The 26,911-nt window shown below is 41.4% G+C and overlaps 1 protein-coding gene across 2 annotated transcripts; it reads left to right on the top strand.

The window, feature by feature from the left end:
- The first annotated feature begins 258 nt into the window (after window positions 1–258).
- Window positions 259–26,911, top strand: LOC117339152 (adenosine kinase-like). Of its 2 annotated transcripts, none has more exons than XM_033900578.1 (11): window positions 259–385; window positions 4,682–4,756; window positions 5,761–5,814; window positions 6,280–6,364; window positions 7,341–7,513; window positions 10,176–10,281; window positions 20,956–21,126; window positions 22,365–22,400; window positions 22,885–22,999; window positions 23,730–23,816; window positions 25,318–26,911. In XM_033900578.1, exons 1-11 carry the CDS (start codon window positions 333–335, stop codon window positions 25,440–25,442), a joined length of 1,080 nt encoding a protein of 359 aa, XP_033756469.1. In that variant the 5' UTR covers window positions 259–332; the 3' UTR covers window positions 25,443–26,911. The 2 variants fall into 2 exon arrangements, with proteins under 2 accessions (XP_033756469.1, XP_033756472.1); XM_033900581.1 differs by lacking the exon at window positions 259–385 and adding an exon at window positions 920–988.

Raw genomic sequence — 26,911 nt, 5'->3', positions numbered from 1 at the left:
TGTTTGAATTACTTCCATTCGGGGGACTTCCCAGTGAAGCATAATCGTAACCTAGATGTTATAGTCTGTTTCAATATTTCCTCTTTCAAATCCACAATGATGGGACTGCATATAATTTCACATTTCCAGACGTATCATAGGTTCTCCGAATAGCATAAAATTAAATCCAACCGCCCATTCTTCGTTATAGAATTAGAATTGTAACATTCGAAGGAAATTAAGCCAAACTGAAAAATGTTAAAAAGGGAGGTCCGCCCCGGAATCCGTCCCCATTTCCTTTCTTTAGACTTACCCTCAAGCGGCAACAGCGTGTTTATTAAAAGTGAAAAGAGATGGCTGATACCGGCGATGCTCCCTCCGTGAAGAAACAAAAGATCGTCGCTAGGTAAAGGTGTAATTTGACGAATATATGAAAGAAGTTAATGTATTGTTAATAGCGCAAGATATTTGATTTCGTCTCTTCAAAATGAAAGTAGCTCTAACCTCGTCTACAGTAACAGTTATGCATGACTGATCATGCATGACTGCTGATTGTTGTTGCATTACAAAGTTTACTTCTTCCCGATTCCTACATATTGAGACAGTTTATTTGTTGTTACAAGGCGACATTTATGATGCTTTTTATTTCATGGTAGGCATGACCCTTTTGATGATCCCGCAATATGTGAATAACTACCTATGATTGGATAAAGTCCTATGGGGTTTACGGAAGGTAAATAACATCAGGGGTTTTATATAGTTGATAGCCAATCATGGAATACATACACAGACGTCAGAAATGTATTTATACTCCAACAAGTTATTACTAAATTATAAAATTATTACGTGTTGATGAAGAATAAGTGTAAAGAACCCCAATTGTGCCCCTAATGTAGACTCCCTGAAGATATAATAGACTATTCCATTAGTATATATACACACACACCTAGTCGACACAACCTCTTTAGTAAGGCGACAACACTAGTGTGTACACCTGTAAAATGGCCAAGTGAGTTTATACACTGATGTACCTGGTCTTGTGCGGACTAGTTAACTTATAAACAAAAGCTTAAGATTTTGTTTAAAACATTTATTTACATACAAGAGTTCAGTTTATTCATATCTTTGAAACTTTTAATTGACATTTCAGTTTATTTTATAAGAATTATGAAACAAAATTTATTAACTTAAAAGATTATTATTATAAAATTATTGGTACTGTAGAATAAACAAGAAAAGAATGAACGAGAAAACGTGGCGACAGTTTAATCTTCGTTACATTATAATTTATTTTTTAATTTTATTTTCATTCTTCAAATATTGGTTACAAGCTAAGTAAATAATTATATATTCATATTATGTAAATACTCTGTCAGAATAATGATAACTTTGAATTTGATCATCTTATAACAAATTAATTCCTATTCTAATTAACATGTACAGTTTTTGGCTTGCCAGGACGGTGCATTGTGTGGTGTACATGTACATGTGCATCCTGTTACATGGCTGTCCATCCTGTTATATGTATGTCAACATGTATATGTGTGTCCATACTGTTGTATGAATTTAAATCACTACCCTGCCATCAACATTGTCCGTAGACAGCTAAGATTTACAAAACAGTGTTGTGTCAATACTAATGAGGACACATCTTAGCTATTTGCCATTTGCAGAGCTGTTTACCTTGATCATGACCTTTGACCTGTACTTTTCAAAACACTTTAACCTTGGCCACTGTATGTTAACTATACAAGAAAGGACTTTCATGATTGATCTGAATGTTCCATGTGACCTTTCCATTGGTACTACATTTGCTGACCTTGACTGTGACCTTTGACCTACAGTCAAACCGGTCATATATGACCGTCCAAGGGAGGAAATTAAACCATCACATACATGATGACAGGTGGTCTCTAAATCCAGATTGAAGTAATAAAAAAAACCTTGTAAAGTAAATAGCATTGGGAGGGAAAATATGATAATGGTAACATATGAAAGGGAGTCACTTAATTCAGATGGTCAATCAGGCGAGCTGGACCGTATTTTAAAAAGAACTTAAAACTTTGCCTGCATGACCACAGTATGATAACCATATGAGATGGGGCTTTCATATTTGACATGCATGTTCTTTGTGATAAGAACTTTCCATTGTTGCTATACATTTGCTGACCTGCTGACCATGTTTCTGACCTTTGACCTACTTTCTAAAACGGACCTTTGACCTACCTTCTAAAAACTAATTCTGAATTTCATCCCACTCCATGAGCTATATTGTCTTCTGAAAACTCTTAATTTGTTTGATGTATATATGGCTTAACTGTAGGTCCAATAGATAGGGGATCTATAAATATATACAGGTCCACAAGTTCAGCTTCTAGAGGTCTGAAAATAGTAATAGATTTAGCTCCCTTTGGCCTGGTTTGAGAAGAGTACTGTAGATCCATTTCAGTGTAACAGCCGTTGGCATTTCTGATCTACATCAATAGTAGACAGGTATTGATTGAGAAATAAAATCCTCTGATTAAAACGGTGGTCGCATGGCACAGTGTAACACTAAAAAACAGGGTGGTCGGGTGGCTCAGTGTAACACTAAAAAACAGGGTGGTCGGGTGGCACAGTGTAACTAAAAAACAGGGTGGTCGGGTGGCACAGTGTAACACTAAAAAACAGGGTGGTCGGGTGGCACAGTGTAACACTAAAAAGCAGGGTGGTCAGGTGGCACAGTGTAACACTAAAAAACAGGGTGGTCGGGTGGTACAGTGTAACACTAAAAAACAGGGTGGTCGGGTGGCACAGTGTAACACTAAAAAACAGGGTGGTCGGGTGGCACAGTGTAACTAAAAAACAGGGTGGTCGGGTGGCACAGTGTAACACTAAAAAACAGGGTGGTCGGGTGGCACAGTGTAACACTAAAAAACAGGGTGGTCGGGTGGCACAGTGTAACACTAAAAAACAGGGTGGTCGGGTGGCACAGTGTAACACTAAAAAACAGGGTGGTCGGGTGGCACAGTATAACACTAAAAAACACGGTGGTCGGGTGGCACAGTGTAACACTTAAAAACAGGGTGGTCGGGTGGTACAGTGTAACACTAAAAAACAGGGTGGTCGGGTGGCACAGTGTAACACTTAAAAACAGGGTGGTCGGGTGGCTCAGTGTAACACTTAAAAACAGGGTGGTCGGGTGGCTCAGTGTAACACTTAAAAACAGGGTGGTCGGGTGGCTCAGTGTAACACTTAAAAACAGGGTGGTCGGGTGGCTCAGTGTAACACTTAAAAACACGGTGGTCGGGTGGCACAGTGTAACTAAAAAACAGGGTGGTCGGGTGGCACAGTACAACACTAAAAAACATGGTGGTCGGGTGGCACAGTGTAACACTAAAAAACAGGGTGGTCGGGTGGCACAGTATAACACTAAAAAACAGGGTGGTCGGGTGGCACAGTGTAACACTAAAAAACAGGGTGGTCGGGTGGCACACACTGAAACATGAGGGTAACTGGTGGGGTACAAAAATGTGGGTTTTTTTTTAAAACAATTTAAGAGATCAGAATTGTATTTTGAAAATCCACTGACTGGTTGCTTAAGAAAATGTGTGCCTCTGTTTACAGATGGCCTTTTGACCAGCGGTTATCTGTAAGACGTGTGGTAGCCAGATACCATCTCTCCTATCTAGAAGTAGATTGTGGGCTTTGATAATATTGGTAGATTTTAGTTTTATTCTTGTCTTGTTCACAAAGTAAGGCTACTTATCTCTATAGAGGGGTCATCGATCACCATATCATACATATCACTATACAGGGCTCACCATACAATACATATCACCATACAATACATATCACTACAAGGCTCACCATACATTACATATTGAGTGCCCTTAGAGAAAACTGATTATATAAGTATATATGCAGCATTATATTGTGGCAAAGTTAGTGTGAACAGCAACATCATATTCTGGCACTTAAATTGTCACTCCAATATTTTATAAGCTGTTAAATAGCCGCAAAATATTGCCAGAAACTCTTCTTTCAAATTCTATGATCAGAAATGGTGCTGTGAATTATACAAGAACCTCTTAAACCAAAAAAAAACAAACCAAGTAAACAGATGAGAATGCCCCAATATTGCCGGTATTTAGCCACAGTAAGCCGAAGGGTCATGGGAATTCAACATCCCTCCTGCCAGAGGCCATTTATTTTGTAATGGTCATCCTCATGTCTTACTCATTTAGTCAATTAAGTGTTGTAAAATTGCTTAAAAAGAATATATGCTATTTCAGGGCTTTTTTTGGGGCCAAAATGGCCCCATTCCCCACAGCAAAATTGGATATTTTTCCCAATCCAACCAGTTAAAATTCCTAATCGAATGATCTATAAAAAAATTATGTCTTTAAAAATCCAGATGGTGCCGTCCTGTCTACGTTTTATTGGTTATTCTGGCCTGATAAAGGGAGATAATGCTCTAGAGTCTAAATAAATATAGCATAGATCCATATTTGTGTCTACTTGTTATTTTTACCATTATGTCCATTTTCCCAATTTACCTGTTGCCACGCATTTTTTCCCAATCCTAAAGCCATAGGCCCCATTCCCTAAGTAGTGAAAAAAAACCTGTATTTGACAATTTGACATTGTCGTATAATTATTTGGGTCATTTCATGTATTTACTTATAACATGAGATAAATATTTTAATGTTAACCGTTTCAGCGAAGGATGCTTATTGGGGTATGGTAATCCATTGCTGGACATCTCGGTCCAGGGAAATGCAGACTTCCTGAAAAAGTGAGTGGATCAGATCTTTACATAATGTATAATTTTTATACTGCATGTAATATTGTTTTGTTGTTTACTGGTAAAAGTCATAAAATAAATGTAGATTTCATGTCAAAGCAGTACGTGAAGTAGTATGAACCATTTTAGATATAAACTCAAACATGTTCGCATTGTATAACATACTTATATTGACAGTTATGATTACATATTTAAAACATACCATTACTTGTTAGTGAAAGATATTTATATATACTGTATACGTTTTCATTTCCTAGGTATGTTATCAGTTTGAATGAAAGAGATGATGGTTGAAATTATTGTGAATTCTTGATTTTGTATTCTGAGCTTATATTCTCCAACCTCGTACCCCAGGGGCAATTTCGTAATACCTTATTGACAATAATAAGCAATCCATCAGGTTTTCGAAGTTAGACCTAGGGTGCGACGATGATATTTCTCTACATTGGTAAAATGTAAGAGTAGAGTTACTAAGTCAGTATTGAGATCGGTTTCCACACAAAATGTCAATTAGGGGGGGGGGGGGATTTAAGTATGATTATTGTAATTCATGTATCGACCAATAACATCTATCAATTTGTTTTCATATCACTGTAATAAAATAAAGTTAGGTGGAAGAAGGGGTACAATAGAACCATTGTGTCTAATATATAGGTGTTTCAATGAAGTTTTGCAGGACACTTTCATGGACATTGATGATGAATTATATGTTCCTTGGCCCTTGGGGCCCAGAGAGGTGGGCCAAAATGGGTCTCATTGACTTAAATTTCAGCAATCTGCAGTGTAAACCCATACATGTTTTCTCTGTGCAGCTATATGCAACTAAAACTTCTTCCAAAAAAGCGAGACATGTCTTGATGATTTTGAGTCCCAAGTAATTTTGCCTGTAGTCGAGGATTCAGATTTTGTGTTGGAGAAATTCATAATCGAATCATTAGACAAGAAATAGTGCCACAGTTTGATTTTCTTGTGACCTACATTTATTTATTTACCAGGTACGATTTGAAAGCTGACAATTCCATCCTGGCGGAGGACAAGCATAAGGGAATGTATGTATAGCAATGGGCATAATGCCTTTGTTAGGTCAACTTAACGAATGTCCCCCTGAATCACTCATGACCTTTTTGTCTTAATAATCACACCCTTCATGCCTCATGGACCTCTTTTGTTTGATATCAAATCCAATATACATTGATTCATTACATGAAAACGTATTCCAATATTACACAATCAAATGAATCAGAGGGTAATGATAAATGGTATGTTAAATGTTTTATATGTATGAATTCGTTGAAAGCATGAAGAATTTTTAGATGCCATGCAGATAGTGAATGTAGATTGGGCTGGCCTCTTTCATATAAATATTAAAATCCAAGATGGCATTGGCAGTCTTTATCACTCTTGCATAGGGTCCCCCCCCCCCCCCCCCCCCACCACCACCACCACCACCACCATTTTCAGTGATGAATGATTAAATTATTAAAATCATTAATTATAATATCATAATTGAACAGGTATGATGACATGACAGAGACGTTTGAAGATAGTGTAGAATATGGACCGGGGGGAGCCACCCTCAACTCCCTCAGAATTGCTCAGGTAAGTCTGATATAGAAAACAATCTACAGTATTTAACCTGATAATCTACAGTATTCAACCTAATAACCACACCCGCCCCAATACAAGCACCCATAACTTTTTTTTAATGTATGGGTGCAGTTATTGAAACATAAAAATTTCCTAACCTCTCTGATCTGCCAATATAATCTTAACCAAAAGCTCTGTATTGTTTTTGCTACATAAAGGTATGTAAATGAAAAATAAAGTTGTTATCCAACCTGGATTTCAAGAAATTTTCCCAGTACATGGGTTAAGTGCATAGTGTGATTTGTTTAATTGTTTAATTGGGTTGGAAAAGTCGTAATTTTCGGTTAATCGACTACGACAATCTGACCAAAAAAATGGAAATGCTCCAATATTCACATATCTCTTTAAGTTTTAGACATTTATCATCAAAGAGGGTAATTTAGATGGTTATAATGTCAAAAAAACGGTAAAATATTTACTAAACGATAATGTTATGTTGGGTTTAATGTAAGGAAGGGCAAGTGATCAGCTTATGCCGTGAAGAAGTTGTTTAAATGAAAAAGTTGACGCCCGACAGACGGACGTCCGTCCTCAATAACCAAGAGGCCCAGGGACTTGATATTAGACCTGTAGCATCCTGGGATGAAGGGCTACCAAATTTGATCAAATGGATGTACTAGACCTTGATTAGGGGTCAAATATGCTAAAATCTTTTAACGTCTTCTTGATAACCAAAAGGCCCAGAAAAATAATATTAGGTATGTAGCATGCTGGGATAAAGGGCTACAAAGTTTGTTCAAATGGATGAACTTGACTTCCATTCAAGGTCACAGACACCAAATGTGCTAAAATATATCAAAACTCAGGTGACAGTTAGGACCCATGAGCCTCTTGTTTACTGGTGGTCTGGTATTGATTGACGGAGGGAAAAACATTGTTTACCTTCTAAAGGTATCGTAATTTAAACTCAGAATATCTGATTATCTAGTGGCTGTCTGGTGTTCCCAAAGCAACGACCTTCTTCGGCTGTATCAATGAAGGGGACAAGTACGGAAAGATTCTTTGTAGCAAGGCAGAAGAGGAAAATGTCAACTTTAAACACCAGAACAACTCGGAGGTTCCAACTGGCACATGTGCCGTCATCGTCACCGGCACCAGCAGGTACGACTATTGGCCTAGGCTATGATATAGCTTTTATACGGTTGAGCTGTAAAAGTAGGTCAACGAGTAATTATTGCTATTTATTATCCTAGTTACACAATGTGCTAAAGTTACAGCAGGCATTTCGACTGGACACGAATATTAGCATGGGAATATCAAGCTTTCATGTAATTTCTTTATCGTTTTACGGACATTTTCTCTGAACAAACACTCGCTTGTGTAGAGGAAACACACCAATTAGTTAATAAATCTGCAATCACATTGATTGTTTGCTTTTTGTCTCGTGTGTACCGCTAATCATTTTTTTATGGTGGGGTCTCCTTTTTAGCTCGTCTCTTCGAAGAAGAGTGAGAGCTTATGTTGTCACTCCGGCGTCGGCGTCGGCGTTGGTTTTCCAAATGTTAACTTTTTGGTGCAAGTGTTGAAACGCATAGTAATTTATGGTAATATGGTCCCTGTGGGGGTCAAACTATCCCCTGCCGGAGTTAAACTAAAAGATTTTTTGGAAAAAAAAACAGATTTTTGAAAATTTTTGGTGCAAGTGTTGAAAGGTATCAATACATCACTTTATAACTGTACTAGGGTGCTGATAATTGGCAATAGAGTCCCTCTGGGGTTAGACTATCCCCTGCCAGAGTTAAACTAAAAGATTTTTTTGGGAAAAAACCAGAATTTTCAAATTTTTGGACTTGGAATATTTCTGCGTTAAGTTTTTGGTGCGAGTGTTGAAAAGTATTAATACATCACTTTATAATTGTACTAGGGTGCTGATAATTGGCAATAGAGTCCCTCTGGGGTTAAACTATCCCCTGCCAGAGCTAAACTAAAAGATTTTTTTTTTAAAAACCAGAATTTTCAAATTTTTGGACTTGGAATATTTCTGCGTTAAGTTTTTGGTGCAAGTGTTGAAAGGTATTAATACGTCACTTTATAATTGTACTAGGGTGCTGATAGTTGGTAATAAACTCCCTCTTGGGTTAAACTGTCCCCTGCCAGAGTTAAACTAAAAGATTTTTTTTTTAAAAACCAGAATTTTCAAATTTTTGGACTTGGAATATTTCTGCATTAAGTTTTTGGTACAATTGTTAAGAGGTTTTAATACATCACTATATAATTGTATAAGGGTGCTTATATTTGGCAATAGAGTCCCTATGGAATAAGACAATCCCTTCCTGGAGTAAAAATTGGATTTTTTCTTTTTAAATCTGTGTTTTTTTGTTTTTGTTTTTAAATCTTTGGACTTTGTGTTAACTTTATATTGTGAGTGTTGAAAGGCATAGTTATACATGGTATTAGGTTCCCTGTGGGGGTTGAACTATCCCTTTCCTGAGTTAAACTGAAATATTTTTTTGAGGAAAAAACACATTTTTTAAAAAATTTCGTGCAAATGTTGAAAGCTTTTTAACACATTACTTTATGTTTGTACTAGGGTGCTGATATTTGGTAAAAGAGTCCCTATGGAGTTACACTATCCTTTCTTGGGGTGAAACTGAATATAAAACAATATGAAAACGTCACAATAGACAATTTATACCGGTCACATTTTTCAAGGGAGACAACTCTCATTAGGATATGTTGTCAAAAAATTGAAGAAATATGTCCAAAAGCAATTACATTTGTGTTTAATATCTTCATTTAATCTACAACAGCATAGCTTGTCTCCAAAATGCATGAATTCACAAAACATAATCTGATTAAGTAAACAATATAAATATTATTAATGCAATTTGCGAAACCATTCCAATTAATATATTTTAATTATTTATTGACAAACATTTGCGAGACGAGCTATGCTGTTCTCCAACAGCTCTTGTTATATTGGGAGGGGGGAGAGGAATAGCCCAATCGGTTAGAGAGTCAACCTGGGTAATCTTGGGTGAAGATCCAAGGTGCGTGGTCCGATGCTCCCTACCAGTGTTCGGTTTGTGTTTCTCAGGAAGCTGAGATACAGGCCAATCTGCTGATGTGGTTATGTCCTTGGGCATTCACTTTACCATATTTGCTCCCTTCCATATGGTGTTCAGTGAGGTAGTCACCAACTACTACATGTACAAGGAGACCCTGTCTTAAAACGACCCTGGCTGTTCACAGGGCGTTATCAAACAAGGTAAACAATTGTAGTAGTTTGTGGTTACTAAAATGAACTACATGTATATATTTATACAGAAGGAGCATGCTATAAAGAGAAATAGTCTTACCACAGGACACAGGCTAACTTGAATATTTTAAGCTGAAGGGCTAGGTGAGTCTTGTTAACACATTTTGCAGAGTTTGCAATGTATGTATTAGTGTTAATATGATGCTGCTATTGTGCTTGAAAGTTCAGCAGGGGCTGCGTTAGCTAAGTAGTTAAGGTGTCCTGACACTTTATCACTAGCCCTCCACCTTGTTGCTTGTTTGAAACACACGTGGGGCAGTTGCCAGGTACTGACCATAGGTTGGTGGTTTTTATCCGGGTACTCCGGCTTTCCTCCACCTCCAAAACTAGGCACGTCCTTAAAACCAATGGGGTCGAAAAAATCATCACTGTAGATTGGAAAATTGTGAATTAATAAATTTTTTCAAATTTTGACATGTCTTTGACTCGGGATTAATTTCTAATTAAGCACAAGTGGAGGCATACGTGTTTCATAACATTTTCTGACTTATTTTGATTTGACAGGTCATTATGTGCCAATCTAGCGGCAGCCAACTGTTTCACGGAGAGCCATCTGGATGTTGAGGAAAACTGGAAACTCGTAGAGAAAGCACAATACTACTATATAGCTGTAAGTATAGGCCCTCTCCTACCCCTCCCCCCTTTATGCCCCTGCCATGAAATTGGGGGGGGGGGGGGGGGGAGGGGGGCAGTTTGTGTAACCCATGTCTGTCCTGTCCCATTTCGATGCAAATATAGTTAGTTAATCTCAGGAACTGCTGATGAGTCAACGCCATACTTCTAGTCTAGGATAGTGGGGGAGAGTCAACGCCATACTTCTAGTCTAGGATAGTGGGGGAGAGTCAACGCCATACTTCTAGTCTAGGATAGTGGTGTAGAGTCAACGCCATACATCTAGTCTAGGATAGTGGTGTAGAGTCAACGCCATACTTCTAGTCTAGGATAGTGGTGTAGAGTCAACGCCATACATCTAGTCTAGGATAGTGGTGTAGAGTCAACGCCATACTTCTAGTCTGGGATAGTGGGGGAGAGTCAACGCCATACTTCTAGTCTAGGATGGTGGTGTAGAGTCAACGCCATACTTCTAGTCTAGGATAGTGGTGTAGAGTCAACGCCATACTTCTAGTCTAGGATAGTGGGGGAGAGTCAACGCCATACTTCTAGTCTAGGATGGTGGTGTAGAGTCAACGCCATACTTCTAGTCTGGGATAGTGGGGGAGAGTCAACGCCATACTTCTAGTCTAGGATAGTAGGGGAGAGTCAACGCCATACATCTAGTCTAGGATAGTGGGGAGAGTCAACGCCATACTTCTAGTCTAGGATAGTGGGGGGGAGTCAACGACATACATCTAGTCTAGGATAGTGGGGGAGAGTCAACGCCATACTTCTAGTCTGGGATAGTGGGGGAGAGTCAACGCCATACTTCTAGTCTAGGATAGTGGGGGGGAGTCAACGACATACTTCTAGTCTAGGATAGTGGTGTAGAGTCAACGCCATACTTCTAGTCTAGGATTGAGGTGTAGAGTCAACACGATATTTCTAGTCTGGGATAGTGGGGGAGAGTCAACGCCATACTTCTAGTCTAGGATTGAGGTGTAGAGTCAACGCCATACTTCTAGTCTAGGATAGTGGGGGAGAGTCAACGCCATACTTCTAGTCTAGGATAGTGGTGTAGAGTCAACGCCATACTTCTAGTCTGGGATAGTGGGGGAGAGTCAACGCCATACTTCTAGTCTGGGATAGTGGGGGAGAGTCAACGCCATACTTCTAGTCTGGGATAGTGGTGTAGAGTCAACGCCATACTTCTATTCTAGGATAGTGGGGGAGAGTCAACGCCATACTTCTAGTCTAGGATAGTGGGGGAGAGTCAACGCCATACTTCTAGTCTAGGATAGTGGGGGAGAGTCAACGCCATACTTCTAGTCTAGGATAGAGGTGTAGAGTCAACGCCATACTTCTAGTCTAGGATAGTGGTGTAGAGTCAACGCCATACTTCTAGTCTGGGATAGTGGGGGAGAGTCAACGCGATACTTCTAGTCTAGGATGGAGGTGTAGAGTCAACGCCATACTTCTAGTCTGGGAAAGTGGGGGAGAGTCAACGCGATACTTCTAGTCTAGGATGGAGGTGTAGAGTCAACGCCATACTTCTAGTCTAGGATAGTGGGGGAGAGTCAACGCCATACTTCTAGTCTAGGATGGAGGTGTAGAGTCAACGCCATACTTCTAGTCTAGGATAGTGGGGGAGAGTCAACGCCATACTTCTAGTCTAGGATAGTGGGGGAGAGTCAACGCCATACTTCTAGTCTAGGATAGTGGTGTAGAGTCAACGCCATACATCTAGTCTAGGATAGTGGTGTAGAGTCAACGCCATACATCTAGTCTAGGATAGTGAGGGAGAGTCAACGCCATACTTCTAGTCTAGGATAGTGGGGGAGAGTCAACGCCATACTTCTAGTCTGGGATAGTGGGGGAGAGTCAACGCCATACTTCTAGTCTAGGATAGTGGGGGAGAGTCAACGCGATACTTCTAGTCTAGGATGGAGGTGTAGAGTCAACGCCATACTTCTAGTCTAGGATGGAGGTGTAGAGTCAACGCCATACTTCTAGTCTGGGATAGTGGGGGAGAGTCAACGCGATACTTCTAGTCTAGGATGGAGGTGTAGAGTCAACGCCATACTTCTAGTCTGGGATAGTGGGGGAGAGTCAACGCGATACTTCTAGTCTAGGATGGAGGTGTAGAGTCAACGCCATACTTCTAGTCTAGGATAGTGGGGGAGAGTCAACGCCATACATCTAGTCTAGGATAGTGGGGGAGAGTCAACGCCATACTTCTAGTCTAGGATAGTGGGGGAGAGTCAACGCCATACTTCTAGTCTAGGATAGTGGGGGAGAGTCAACGCCATACTTCTAGTCTAGGATAGAGGTGTAGAGTCAACGCCATACTTCTAGTCTGGGATAGTGGGGGAGAGTCAACGCCATACTTCTAGTCTGGGATAGTGGTGTAGAGTCAATGCCATACTTCTAGTCTGGGATAGTGGGGGAGAGTCAACGCGATACTTCTAGTCTAGGATGGAGGTGTAGAGTCAACGCCATACTTCTAGTCTAGGATAGTGGTGTAGAGTCAACGCCATACTTCTAGTCTGGGATAGTGGGGGAGAGTCAACGCCATACTTCTAGTCTGGGATAGTGGGGGAGAGTCAACGCCATACTTCTAGTCTGGGATAGTGGTGTAGAGTCAACGCCATACTTCTATTCTAGGATAGTGGGGGAGAGTCAACGCCATACTTCTAGTCTAGGATAGTGGGGGAGAGTCAACGCCATACTTCTAGTCTAGGATAGTGGGGGAGAGTCAACGCCATACTTCTAGTCTAGGATAGAGGTGTAGAGTCAACGCCATACTTCTAGTCTAGGATAGTGGTGTAGAGTCAACGCCATACTTCTAGTCTGGGATAGTGGGGGAGAGTCAACGCGATACTTCTAGTCTAGGATGGAGGTGTAGAGTCAACGCCATACTTCTAGTCTGGGAAAGTGGGGGAGAGTCAACGCGATACTTCTAGTCTAGGATGGAGGTGTAGAGTCAACGCCATACTTCTAGTCTAGGATAGTGGGGGAGAGTCAACGCCATACTTCTAGTCTAGGATGGAGGTGTAGAGTCAACGCCATACTTCTAGTCTAGGATAGTGGGGGAGAGTCAACGCCATACTTCTAGTCTAGGATAGTGGGGGAGAGTCAACGCCATACTTCTAGTCTAGGATAGTGGTGTAGAGTCAACGCCATACATCTAGTCTAGGATAGTGGTGTAGAGTCAACGCCATACATCTAGTCTAGGATAGTGAGGGAGAGTCAACGCCATACTTCTAGTCTAGGATAGTGGGGGAGAGTCAACGCCATACTTCTAGTCTGGGATAGTGGGGGAGAGTCAACGCCATACTTCTAGTCTAGGATAGTGGGGGAGAGTCAACGCGATACTTCTAGTCTAGGATGGAGGTGTAGAGTCAACGCCATACTTCTAGTCTAGGATGGAGGTGTAGAGTCAACGCCATACTTCTAGTCTGGGATAGTGGGGGAGAGTCAACGCGATACTTCTAGTCTAGGATGGAGGTGTAGAGTCAACGCCATACTTCTAGTCTGGGATAGTGGGGGAGAGTCAACGCGATACTTCTAGTCTAGGATGGAGGTGTAGAGTCAACGCCATACTTCTAGTCTAGGATAGTGGGGGAGAGTCAACGCCATACATCTAGTCTAGGATAGTGGGGGAGAGTCAACGCCATACTTCTAGTCTAGGATAGTGGGGGAGAGTCAACGCCATACTTCTAGTCTAGGATAGTGGGGGAGAGTCAACGCCATACTTCTAGTCTAGGATAGAGGTGTAGAGTCAACGCCATACTTCTAGTCTGGGATAGTGGGGGAGAGTCAACGCCATACTTCTAGTCTGGGATAGTGGTGTAGAGTCAATGCCATACTTCTAGTCTGGGATAGTGGGGGAGAGTCAACGCGATACTTCTAGTCTAGGATGGAGGTGTAGAGTCAACGCCATACTTCTAGTCTAGGATAGTGGGGGAGAGTCAACGCCATACTTCTAGTCTAGGATGGTGGTGTAGAGTCAACGCCATACTTCTAGTCTGGGATAGTGGGGGAGAGTCAACGCCATACTTCTAGTCTAGGATAGTGGGGGAGAGTCAACGCCATACTTCTAGTCTAGGATGGAGGTGTAGAGTCAACGCCATACTTCTAGTCTAGGATAGTGGGGGAGAGTCAACGCCATACTTCTAGTCTAGGATGGTGGTGTAGAGTCAACGCCATACTTCTAGTCTAGGATAGTGGGGGAGAGTCAACGCCATACTTCTAGTCTAGGATAGTGGGGGAGAGTCAACGCCATACATCTAGTCTGCGATAGTGGGGGAGAGTCAACGCCATACATCTAGTCTAGGATAGTGGGGGAGAGTCAACGCCATACATCTAGTCTAGGATAGTGGGGGAGAGTCAACGCCATACTTCTAGTCTAGGATAGTGGGGGAGAGTCAACGCCATACTTCTAGTCTAGGATAGTGGGGGGGAGTCAACGACATACTTCTAGTCTAGGATAGTGGTGTAGAGTCAACGCCATACTTCTAGTCTAGGATTGAGGTGTAGAGTCAACACGATATTTCTAGTCTGGGATAGTGGGGGAGAGTCAACGCCATACTTCTAGTCTAGGATAGTGGGGGAGAGTCAACGCCATACTTCTAGTCTAGGATAGTGGGGGAGAGTCAACGCCATACTTCTAGTCTAGGATAGAGGTGTAGAGTCAACGCCATACTTCTAGTCTGGGATAGTGGGGGAGAGTCAACGCCATACTTCTAGTCTGGGATAGTGGTGTAGAGTCAATGCCATACTTCTAGTCTGGGATAGTGCGGGAGAGTCAACGCGATACTTCTAGTCTAGGATGGAGGTGTAGAGTCAACGCCATACTTCTAGTCTAGGATAGTGGGGGAGAGTCAACGCCATACTTCTAGTCTAGGATGGTGGTGTAGAGTCAACGCCATACTTCTAGTCTGGGATAGTGGGGGAGAGTCAACGCCATACTTCTAGTCTAGGATAGTGGGGGAGAGTCAACGCCATACTTCTAGTCTAGGATGGAGGTGTAGAGTCAACGCCATACTTCTAGTCTAGGATAGTGGGGGAGAGTCAACGCCATACTTCTAGTCTAGGATGGTGGTGTAGAGTCAACGCCATACTTCTAGTCTAGGATAGTGGGGGAGAGTCAACGCCATACTTCTAGTCTAGGATAGTGGGGGAGAGTCAACGCCATACATCTAGTCTGGGATAGTGGGGGAGAGTCAACGCCATACATCTAGTCTAGGATAGTGGGGGAGAGTCAACGCCATACATCTAGTCTAGGATAGTGGGGGAGAGTCAACGCCATACTTCTAGTCTAGGATAGTGGGGGAGAGTCAACGCCATACTTCTAGTCTAGGATAGTGGGGGGGAGTCAACGACATACTTCTAGTCTAGGATAGTGGTGTAGAGTCAACGCCATACTTCTAGTCTAGGATTGAGGTGTAGAGTCAACACGATATTTCTAGTCTGGGATAGTGGGGGAGAGTCAACGCCATACTTCTAGTCTAGGATTGAGGTGTAGAGTCAACGCCATACTTCTAGTCTAGGATGGAGGTGTAGAGTCAACGCCATACTTCTAGTCTAGGATAGTGGGGGAGAGTCAACACCATACTTCTAGTCTGGGATAGTGGGGGAGAGTCAACGCCATACTTCTAGTCTGGGATAGTGGGGAGAGTCAACGCCATACTTCTAGTCTAGGATAGTGGTGTAGAGTCAACGCCATACTTCTAGTCTGGGATAGTGGGGGAGAGTCAACGCCATACTTCTAGTCTGGGATAGTGGGGGAGAGTCAACGCCATACTTCTAGTCTGGGATAGTGGTGTAGAGTCAACGCCATACTTCTATTCTAGGATAGTGGGGGAGAGTCAACGCCATACTTCTAGTCTAGGATAGTGAGGGAGAGTCAACGCCATACTTCTAGTCTAGGATAGTGGGGGAGAGTCAACGCCATACTTCTAGTCTAGGATAGAGGTGTAGAGTCAACGCCATACTTCTAGTCTAGGATAGTGGTGTAGAGTCAACGCCATACTTCTAGTCTGGGATAGTGGGGGAGAGTCAACGCGATACTTCTAGTCTAGGATGGAGGTGTAGAGTCAACGCCATACTTCTAGTCTGGGAAAGTGGGGGAGAGTCAACGCGATACTTCTAGTCTAGGATGGAGGTGTAGAGTCAACGCCATACTTCTAGTCTAGGATAGTGGGGGAGAGTCAACGCCATACTTCTAGTCTAGGATGGAGGTGTAGAGTCAACGCCATACTTCTAGTCTAGGATAGTGGTGTAGAGTCAACGCCATACTTCTAGTCTAGGATAGTGGGGGAGAGTCAACGCCATACTTCTAGTCTAGGATAGTGGGGGAGAGTCAACGCCATACTTCTAGTCTAGGATAGTGGTTTAGAGTCAACGCCATACTTCTAGTCTAGGATAGTGGTTTAGAGTCAACGCCATACTTCTAGTCTAGGATAGTGGTGTAGAGTCAACGCCATACTTCTAGTCTAGGATAGTGGGGGAGAGTCAACGCCATACTTCTAGTCTAGGATAGTGGGGGAGAGTCAACGCCATACTTCTAGTCTAGGATAGTGGGGGAGAGTCAACGCCATACTTCTAGTCTAGGATAGTGGGGGAGAGTCAACGCCATACTTCTAGTCTAGGATAGTGGGGGAGAGTCAACATCATACTTCTAGTCTAGGATAGAGGTGTAGAGACAACGCCATACTTCTAGTCTAGGATAGTGGTGTAGAGTCAACGCCATACTTTTAGTCTGGGATAGTGGGGGAGAGTCAACGCCATACTTCTAGTCTAGGATAGTGGGGGAGAGTCAACGCCATACTTCTAGTCTAGGATAGTGGTGTAGAGTCAACGCCATACTTCTAGTCTAGGATAGTGGTGTAGAGTCAACGCCATACTTCTAGTCTAGGATAGTGGGGGAGAGTCAACGCCATACTTCTAGTCTAGGATAGTGGGGGAGAGTCAACGCCATACTTCTAGTCTAGGATAGTGGGGGAGAGTCAACGCCATACTTCTAGTCTAGGATAGTGGGGGAGAGTCAACGCCATACTTCTAGTCTAGGATGGAGGTGTAGAGTCAACGCCATACTTCTAGTCTAGGATAGTGGTGTAGAGTCAACGCCATACTTCTAGTCTGGGATAGTGGGGGAGAGTCAACGCCATACTTCTAGTCTGGGATAGTGGTGTAGAGTCAACGCCATACTTCTAGTCTAGGATAGAGGTGTAGAGTCAACGCCATACTTTTAGTCTAGGATAGAGGTGTAGAGTCAACGCCATACTTCTAGTCTAGGATAGAGGTGTAGAGTCAACGCCATACTTTTAGTCTAGGATAGTGGTGTAGAGTCAACGCCATACTTCTAGTCTAGGATAGAGGTGTAGAGTCAACGCCATACTTCTAGTCTGGGATAGTGGGGGAGAGTCAACGCCATACATTTAGTCTAGGATAGAGGTGTAGAGTCAACGCCATACTTCTAGTCTGGGATAGAGGTGTAGAGTCAACGCCATACTTTTAGTCTAGGATAGTGGTGTAGAGTCAACGCCATACTTCTAGTCTAGGATAGAGGTGTAGAGTCAACGCCATACTTCTAGTCTAGGATAGTGGGGGAGAGTCAATGCCATACTTCTAGTCTAGGATCGAGGTGTAGAGTCAACGCCATACTTCTAGTCCAGGATAGTGGGGGAGAGTCAACGCCATACTTCTAGTCTAGGATAGAGGTGTAGAGTCAACGCCATACTTCTAGTCTAGGATAGTGGTGTAGAGTCAACGCCATACTTCTAGTCCAGGATAGTGGGGGAGAGTCAACGTCATACTTCTAGTCTAGGATAGTGGGGGAGAGTCAACGCCATACTTCTAGTCTAGGATAGTGGGGGAGAGTCAACGCCATACATCTAGTCTAGGATGGAGGTGTAGAGTCAACGCCATACATCTAGTCTAGGATAGTGGTGTAGAGTCAACGCCATACTTCTAGTCTAGGATAGTGGGGGAGAGTCAACGCCATACTTCTAGTCTAGGATAGTGGTGTAGAGTCAACGCCATACTTCTAGTCTAGGATTGAGGTGTAGAGTCAACGCAATACTTCTAGTCTAGGATAGTGGGGGAGAGTCAACGCCATACTTCTAGTCTAGGATTGAGGTGTAGAGTCAACGCAATACTTCTAGTCTAGGATAGTGGGGGAGAGTCAACGCCATACTTCTAGTCTAGGATAGTGGTGTAGAGTCAACGCCATACATCTAGTCTAGGATAGTGGTGTAGAGTCAACGCCATACTTCTAGTCTAGGATAGTGGTGTAGAGTCAACGCCATACTTCTAGTCTAGGATAGTGGGGGAGAGTCAACGCCATACTTCTAGTCTAGGATAGTGGGGGAGAGTCAACGCCATACTTCTAGTCTAGGATAGTGGGGGAGAGTCAACGCCATACTTCTAGTCTAGGATAGTGGGGGAGAGTCAACGCCATACTTCTAGTCTAGGATGGAGGTGTAGAGTCAACGCCATACTTCTAGTCGAGGATAGTGGTGTAGAGTCAACGCCATACTTCTAGTCTGGGATAGTGGGGGAGAGTCAACGCCATACTTCTAGTCTGGGATAGTGGTGTAGAGTCAACGCCATACTTCTAGTCTAGGATAGAGGTGTAGAGTCAACGCCATACTTTTAGTCTAGGATAGAGGTGTAGAGTCAACGCCATACTTCTAGTCTAGGATAGAGGTGTAGAGTCAACGCCATACTTTTAGTCTAGGATAGTGGTGTAGAGTCAACGCCATACTTCTAGTCTAGGATAGAGGTGTAGAGTCAACGCCATACTTCTAGTCTGGGATAGTGGGGGAGAGTCAACGCCATACATTTAGTCTAGGATAGAGGTGTAGAGTCAACGCCATACTTCTAGTCTGGGATAGAGGTGTAGAGTCAACGCCATACTTTTAGTCTAGGATAGTGGTGTAGAGTCAACGCCATACTTCTAGTCTAGGATAGAGGTGTAGAGTCAACGCCATACTTCTAGTCTAGGATAGTGGGGGAGAGTCAATGCCATACTTCTAGTCTAGGATCGAGGTGTAGAGTCAACGCCATACTTCTAGTCCAGGATAGTGGGGGAGAGTCAACGCCATACTTCTAGTCTAGGATAGAGGTGTAGAGTCAACGCCATACTTCTAGTCTAGGATAGTGGTGTAGAGTCAACGCCATACTTCTAGTCCAGGATAGTGGGGGAGAGTCAACGCCATACTTCTAGTCTAGGATAGTGGGGGAGAGTCAACGCCATACTTCTAGTCTAGGATAGTGGGGGAGAGTCAACGCCATACATCTAGTCTAGGATGGAGGTGTAGAGTCAACGCCATACATCTAGTCTAGGATAGTGGTGTAGAGTCAACGCCATACTTCTAGTCTAGGATAGTGGGGGAGAGTCAACGCCATACTTCTAGTCTAGGATAGTGGTGTAGAGTCAACGCCATACTTCTAGTCTAGGATTGAGGTGTAGAGTCAACGCAATACTTCTAGTCTAGGATAGTGGGGGAGAGTCAACGCCATACTTCTAGTCTAGGATTGAGGTGTAGAGTCAACGCAATACTTCTAGTCTAGGATAGTGGGGGAGAGTCAACGCCATACTTCTAGTCTAGGATAGTGGTGTAGAGTCAACGCCATACATCTAGTCTAGGATAGTGGTGTAGAGTCAACGCCATACTTCTAGTCTAGGATGGTGGTGTAGAGTCAACGCCATACATCTAGTCTAGGATGGAGGTGTAGAGTCAACGCCATACTTCTAGTCTAGGATGGTGGTGTAGAGTCAACGCCATACTTCTAGTCTAGGATAGTGGTGTAGAGTCAACGCCATACTTCTAGTCTAGGATAGTGGGGGAGAGTCAACGCCATACTTCTAGTCTAGGATAGTGGGGGAGAGTCAACGCCATACTTCTAGTCTAGGATAGTGGGGGAGAGTCAACGCCATACTTCTAGTCTGGGATAGTGGTGTAGAGTCAACGCCATACTTCTAGTCTAGGATAGTGGGGGAGAGTCAACGCCATACTTCTAGTCTAGGATAGTGGGGGAGAGTCAACGCCATACTTCTAGTCTAGGATAGTGGGGGAGAGTCAACGCCATACTTCTAGTCTAGGATAGTGGTGTAGAGTCAACGTCATACTTCTAGTCTAGGATCGAGGTGTAGAGTCAATGCCATACTTCTAGTCTGGGTTATGAAGGTTCTGTCGTCCCTTGGTTGTATACCAGGTACGCAAGGCGACTAAGGAATAAAGGGAAACTAAAGCCCTAAAGAAGCCCATCAGTTCTGGTGTTACCTGTAGTCACACACTAATATACTGTAAACGTACATATTTTAGCGGTAATTTTATTTTAGCGCTTTTCGCGCTGGAAGCCTTGCGCTAATTACTTTTTGTACGTTCCATTTCTATAGAAAGTTCTGTGGATGCGCTAATTCATCATTGCGCTAACTGGCTGAAATCTGCAAATGCGCTAAAATTTGATTGCGCTAAAATAAGTACGTTTACAGTATATACCTACCTATACAGAGCTAGTTATATGTGATCAGATATTAACTTAAGCCGGAGCAGATTTACATATGTAGTGTTGGTTTGTGTTGTTATTGTTAATATATAAGTAATAAACCGAAAAAAATCTTCTTTAAGAATTTGTAGCTTACATGATTGAAAAGATTCAATTTGATTTTGTTGATCAGGGCTTCCCTCTCACAGTTTGTCCGGCAGCCATGTTAAGAATTGCTAAACACTCTGGAGAAAAAGGCAAGACATTTTGTACCAACTTGTCAGCTCCCTTTATCTGTCAGTTCTTCAAGGATCCCCTGATGGAACTCATGCCATTTGTGGACATTTTGTTTGGGAATGAAACGGTAAGTTGTACCAGAATTTTTCTTTGCTATATAGATTTGAGAGAGTCCTTCCCAACTATATTTAGATACTCTAATGTGGAATGAAGAACACTTTTTATAGTTAATTACATCCTAATTAAATTCTCATTTATTTATCAATAATCTATTGTTCTGATTGATGGTTTTTTTTTTTACAATATTTACCAGTATGTCTCCCCAGGATAGAAACAGTCTCAGTATCAGTAGGTCGGTCAAGTTATTATCAAATATTTTTATAAAATATTATTATGCAGACTGTCAAAAGTCTCTCTCGGGGTTCAATTCAGGCTGTGCCATTGCGTCAATGACCCAACCATTCTGAGTGTAATAAAGAAATTTTGAGATTTCGAGCAGGTCAAAAATACTTACTTGCGGTTAATGAATAAATGTCTGCAAAAAAACGTAATTTAATACTGCTCAGTATTGTGCATGCATATATACATTCATTTAACAGGTTAAGTTTTCCTTCATAGGTTTTTCGTGTTTTAGATATTACTGGTCTCAGCAGCTCCCTTTCCTTTCAAATGGTCCCTATTTATGTATCACTTTATTAAACTTTTAGCTGACTCACTTTCACATTTAATAATCCTGGATTGAGAAATGATCTCGGACATTGTTGAAATAAATGACCAATTTTTCCTTGCTTCTCATTTATGAATGTTTATATTTTGAATGAGTAAAGGGAGATAACCAGTACATTAAATTAATTCTTGTGATTTTGACGACCAGATTTTACCCACTATGATGCAATGCATCAGTGTATCTTTCACTTAGCCAATGTGATACATCAGTAAATCTTTACATCTCCAATTAGCCCATTTGATGTAAATAATTACATTTCCACTTAGCTGATACTATATATTAGAATCATATCCTTTTGAGTTCCTGAAATTTTCACTTTCATGAGTTTTAAGAAAAAGATTATAAAACTCTACCATTCAATATCACTTTAGATTAAACGAGCCTACTGTGATGTAACCGAATCATGAAATTAATTATTAGAAAAATTTATGTTATTATATGTAATTATGCCCCGGTACAACTTAGAAGGCCATTACTGTTTTACCTTGATTCTGTCCACCTGTTCGTCTGTCCATCTGTCCGTCGCTATGATATAGGTTAAATTTTGAGGCCATTTGTGGGGGTCGAAATAAAGAAGGGAATGAGGGCATTCTTGTTGCACCAAAACATTTCTAGTTTTGTTTGTTTTGTTTTAACAGGAAGCAGAAACTTTTGCAAAAGAACACAACTTTGGGGTAAGTTATCTTCCATAATAATACTGTAAATATCCATATCTTAGTGGTGAACCTATTTTAGCGGTTTCTACAGTACTTCATCATCATGTTTGTCTGTTCAAATTCAGCAACGTGCTACGATTTCAGTCCACCATGTTTGTCTGTTCAAATTCAGCAATGCGCTAAAATTACAGTGCGCCAACATTAATACTTTTACAGTATCTCAATAACAAAACAACAATTACGTATAAAAATTATAGTTTCAGTCATGACACTGTGTAATTATAGGTCAGGGTTATTCCATTAAAACATCTACCTGATTCCAGGACCCCAGAATGAATCACTTCTGTCCATGGTTGTGTTTCCTATCTCTTAGTCCGGGGGGGAGGGGGTAGATATTTTACTGGAATAGCCCACAATGATAGGAAAAAAACGAAGTGTAATTATAGGGTGTCGGGGATGAAACAGAACTGTAGGATTAATATTTATTGGTGTGGTATTTCAGACAGAAGACAGGAAAGAGATTGCTAAGAAGATTGCTGCCATGCCAAAGGATAATGCGTCTAAACCAAGGGTAGTCATCATTACACAGGCAGAGGACCCCATCATTGTGGCCAAAGGTGAGTAGAGTCCTGGGTATTCATTATACAGGGGACTGACCCGATCATTGTGGCCAAAGGTGAGTAGAGTTCTGGGTAGTCATTATACAGGGGCGGACCCGATCATCGTGGCCAAAGGTGAGGAGAGTCCTGGGTATTCATTATACAGGGGACTGACCCGATCATCGTGGGCAAAGTTGAGTAGAGTTCTGGGTAGTCATTATACAGGGGCGGACCCGATCATCGTGGCCAAAGGTGAGGAGAGTTCTGGGTATTCATTATACAGGGGGCTGACCCGATCATCGTGGCCAAAGGTGAGGAGAGTTCTGGGTATTCATTATACAGGGGGCGGACCCGATCATCGTGGCCAAAGGTGAGGAGAGTTCTGGGTATTCATTATACACGGGGCTGACCTGATCATCGTGGCCAAAGGTGAGGAGAGTTCTGGGTAGTCATTACACAGGGGGCTGACCTGATCATCGTGGCCAAAGGTGAGGAGAGTTCTGGGTATTCATTATACAGGGGGCTGACCCGATCATCGTGGCCAAAGGTGAGGAGAGTTCTGGGTAGTCATTATACAGGGGGCTGACCCGATCATCGTGGGCAAAGGTGAGTAGAGTCCTGGTTAGTCATCATCACACCAAGGAAGATCAAATTATTTTGCCCAGAAATTTCTTACAAGATTATAATATAGAGCTTCTCTTTCTGTGAAGGTGTTAAATCTAATATGTATCTATAATTTTTGCTGCAGGTGGTGAAGTGACGGAGTACCCCGTAATCCCAATCAAGCCGGAGAACATTGTCGATACTAATGGCGCGGGAGATGCTTTTGTTGGAGGTAAGTACACAGGATTGATAATCTGATCGTCCTAAAATCAACGTATGATCCACCGATAATCCTAACTGAATTTCAAGGTGGTGGCCATTGTTGAAAATCCTTTTAGTGCCAACTCCCTGTGAGTGTTATAGTACAGGGCCTTACGGATGTTGTCTATAGTCTGTCCGATACAATGTATTGGCCCACAGTCTCCACACTTCAGATTTATTTGTGATACTACCAAAGCGTGACGTCAGCAGAGCCTCCATCAGAAATTCTCAATATTTCATCGTGAAAAACTTCATATATATTTTATATTTGTTTCTGTGTCACGTCTAACGATGGATCGACTCATCGACTTATCCCAATTGCAATGCTCTCGATGTCAATGCATCGATCCAGAAATCAAAAATCAATTCTTTCGCAATAGTCGGAGGACTAATGCAGTAGTCAAGATAACTAGCAATGGTCATGATTAGAAGGAATAAAAGAATAATTTTAGCTGCCGAATGCATGCTCTTCTCGTCCTTTCATTAGGCCTAACATATATGTACGAAACTTTAGTGTGCACAGCCAGACATGTTAATATTCTATAGGGGGGCTCACGTCATCACTGTTAACAACATGGCAGAAGGTGGCGCGAAATACCTCTTGGCTGAAAAAAAAAGAAAAAAGCACGGGTATAGATATAATTGGGTTTCGTAAAAGCTGACACAGATAGTGACAAAACCAGGGTAGGGCGCCGCCTGCGAATGTCCCGTAGTAAAATACAGTGGCAACACAACAAATTTGACAGATCACATTAGCCTTAAACATCTGGCTAAATTTGACAGATCACATTAGCCTTAAACATCTGGCTATTGACGTAACGAGTATTAAGATGGCGCCAACCATAACAACCGGTCATCAGACACCTGTGTCAAACCCATGTTGATTTGGGACCATTGGTCTTGTTAAATCATCAAAGTGTTTGTATGACTTTAATACTGTGCAGTATTTTCTTAAGTTGTTTATTGTTGACTGAAAATCAATGAAGAATTCAACCATGATGTCTTGTTTTAATATGTATTATGGAAGCATATATGTTAAGTTGTAAATAAAACTGTACACCATAATAGTCTATTGATACTTAACTGAAAAACAGACAAAATTGAACGTCAAACCATATTATAAAGCTATCGCAATAGTATCACAGTAGTTTGTCTTTTTCAAATACTATTGTGATAGTAATTCTGATTATCGCAATACTATCGCAATAATAAAATTCTGCTCACTAGTCACCCCTACTTGGTAAATTCATGCAAAATTATGTCTCAAAAATTCAAATGATTGCCTATGTTTAGTGAAGGTGAGTTCATATTCCAACACATAGTTATACCTGCCACATAGTAAATGGATGCAAGATATCTGATAAACATCTTAACAGATTAAGTTCATATTCACGCCATATCATCAAAGTCTACACCTTCTGATCAAATTTTGTTGCTCAGGTTTTTAATTTTGCTCTTTTTGCATTTTGCAGGTTTCCTCGCTCAGCTAGTGAAGGGGGAGAGCGAAGCTAAGTGTATCAAATGTGGCGTATATGCCGCCAACGTTGTTATACAGCAGTCGGGCTGTACATTCCCAGCACAGCCAGATTTTGAATGACAATGCCATAGGGCCTCCATTGATTGATGTATATAATAACCTCATCAACGAAATACACACAGCTGACGACCATTGGGCGAAACTCTTTACCGGGATATAGGAAGAGCTATTATTAGAATATAAACTGTCACAGGCGACAACCAACGCCTCAGGATCCATTAATACTCATCCTCAATTTATACCATGAAAACTCAGTAATGACCAAGTTTTTAAAACATTTCTTAGTTGTACTGCTCTAGGTCTGGAAATTTTTTTTTTGGTCTGAATGTCTAATGCTACCTCGCCGCTTCTGATTTTTTTTTTTTTTCAGAATTAGACTATATTAAGATGGTGATTTTACCAAACCATTGGGCATTCACGGAAAAATGAGAGGATGGACTTTAATCGATGATATTAATTTATGTAAAAACAATTATGTGAAAAGTAAATATTTGTACAAAGGATACAATAGAATGTTGAATCATATTTGGAAGAAATATCTGTCCGAGTAGGTTTTAAATGTTCTGTGTACTTAACTTGTGCAGCAGTTTAAGATTTTACAATGATGTGTTAAATATAGATAAGACGTGGCTGTTGATGTATATTGCATTATCTAACATCAGATAAGTATATATATGTACAGACAAGTGTTGGTAGGATTTGTTATATTTTTTAATGACGTTGACCTGACATTATGAAATAATTAATTTTCACAGGGTTTTTGTTGTCGTTTATTTTGTTAGTACTCTCGGACCACAATATACTTTTGCCACAAAATATCTAACATTATATTACACAAACAGATATTTCTATGATACGTGTCACATCTCGGTCATTTTCATTATTATGATAATACCTATATGAACATTCTCAGAGAGGTCCGTTTTCACTTCTCATAACTGTTTTAAATGGATGCATGCGAGTTGATTTTGTGATTATTGTTCATCCAAGTACATGTTCTTATGAAATGGTATGTTTAATGAAAATAAAAACAATTTAGCCCCAGGAAATATCTGATATTACAGGGTTAGTCCGGTAAAAAGTAAAATGCTATGTGTACCTAGGTAATTGCATTTTGAATACAAGATTGGCTCAGAAAATCAGAAAATGGTGACTGTACTTTACTATGTAAATTTCATTTCTGTTCTGGATATTGATGCTCATTCATGGTGTATTGTAGAAAAATGTGGCAGGAAGAGTATGATGATTGTGTGAATGACTTTCTCACCGATTCTCGTGACCTTTAAAGAACCATCTGTGGGTGTGTGTGAAGTACTATCCAGAGAACTTGTAGGTGTGTGTGAAGTAATATCCCAGAGCCACCTGTGGGTGTGTGAAGTAATATCACCACTGGCATTTTCTTGTATACATGGGTGACTACTAATGTCAAATCATATTTTAAGTTTTGTAAAAACTCCCTTTGCTTTTGAATGTGCATCATTTATTTCCATGAGAGAAGAAAACATTAAAACGAATACTGAAACAAACAA

This window comes from Pecten maximus, chromosome 1 (assembly GCF_902652985.1).
Source record: "Pecten maximus chromosome 1, xPecMax1.1, whole genome shotgun sequence".
In the NCBI taxonomy this organism is placed as follows: domain Eukaryota; kingdom Metazoa; phylum Mollusca; class Bivalvia; order Pectinida; family Pectinidae; genus Pecten; species Pecten maximus.
The sequence above is the reverse complement of the archived record's forward strand: the minus strand, read 5'-3'. Positions and strand labels throughout refer to the sequence as shown.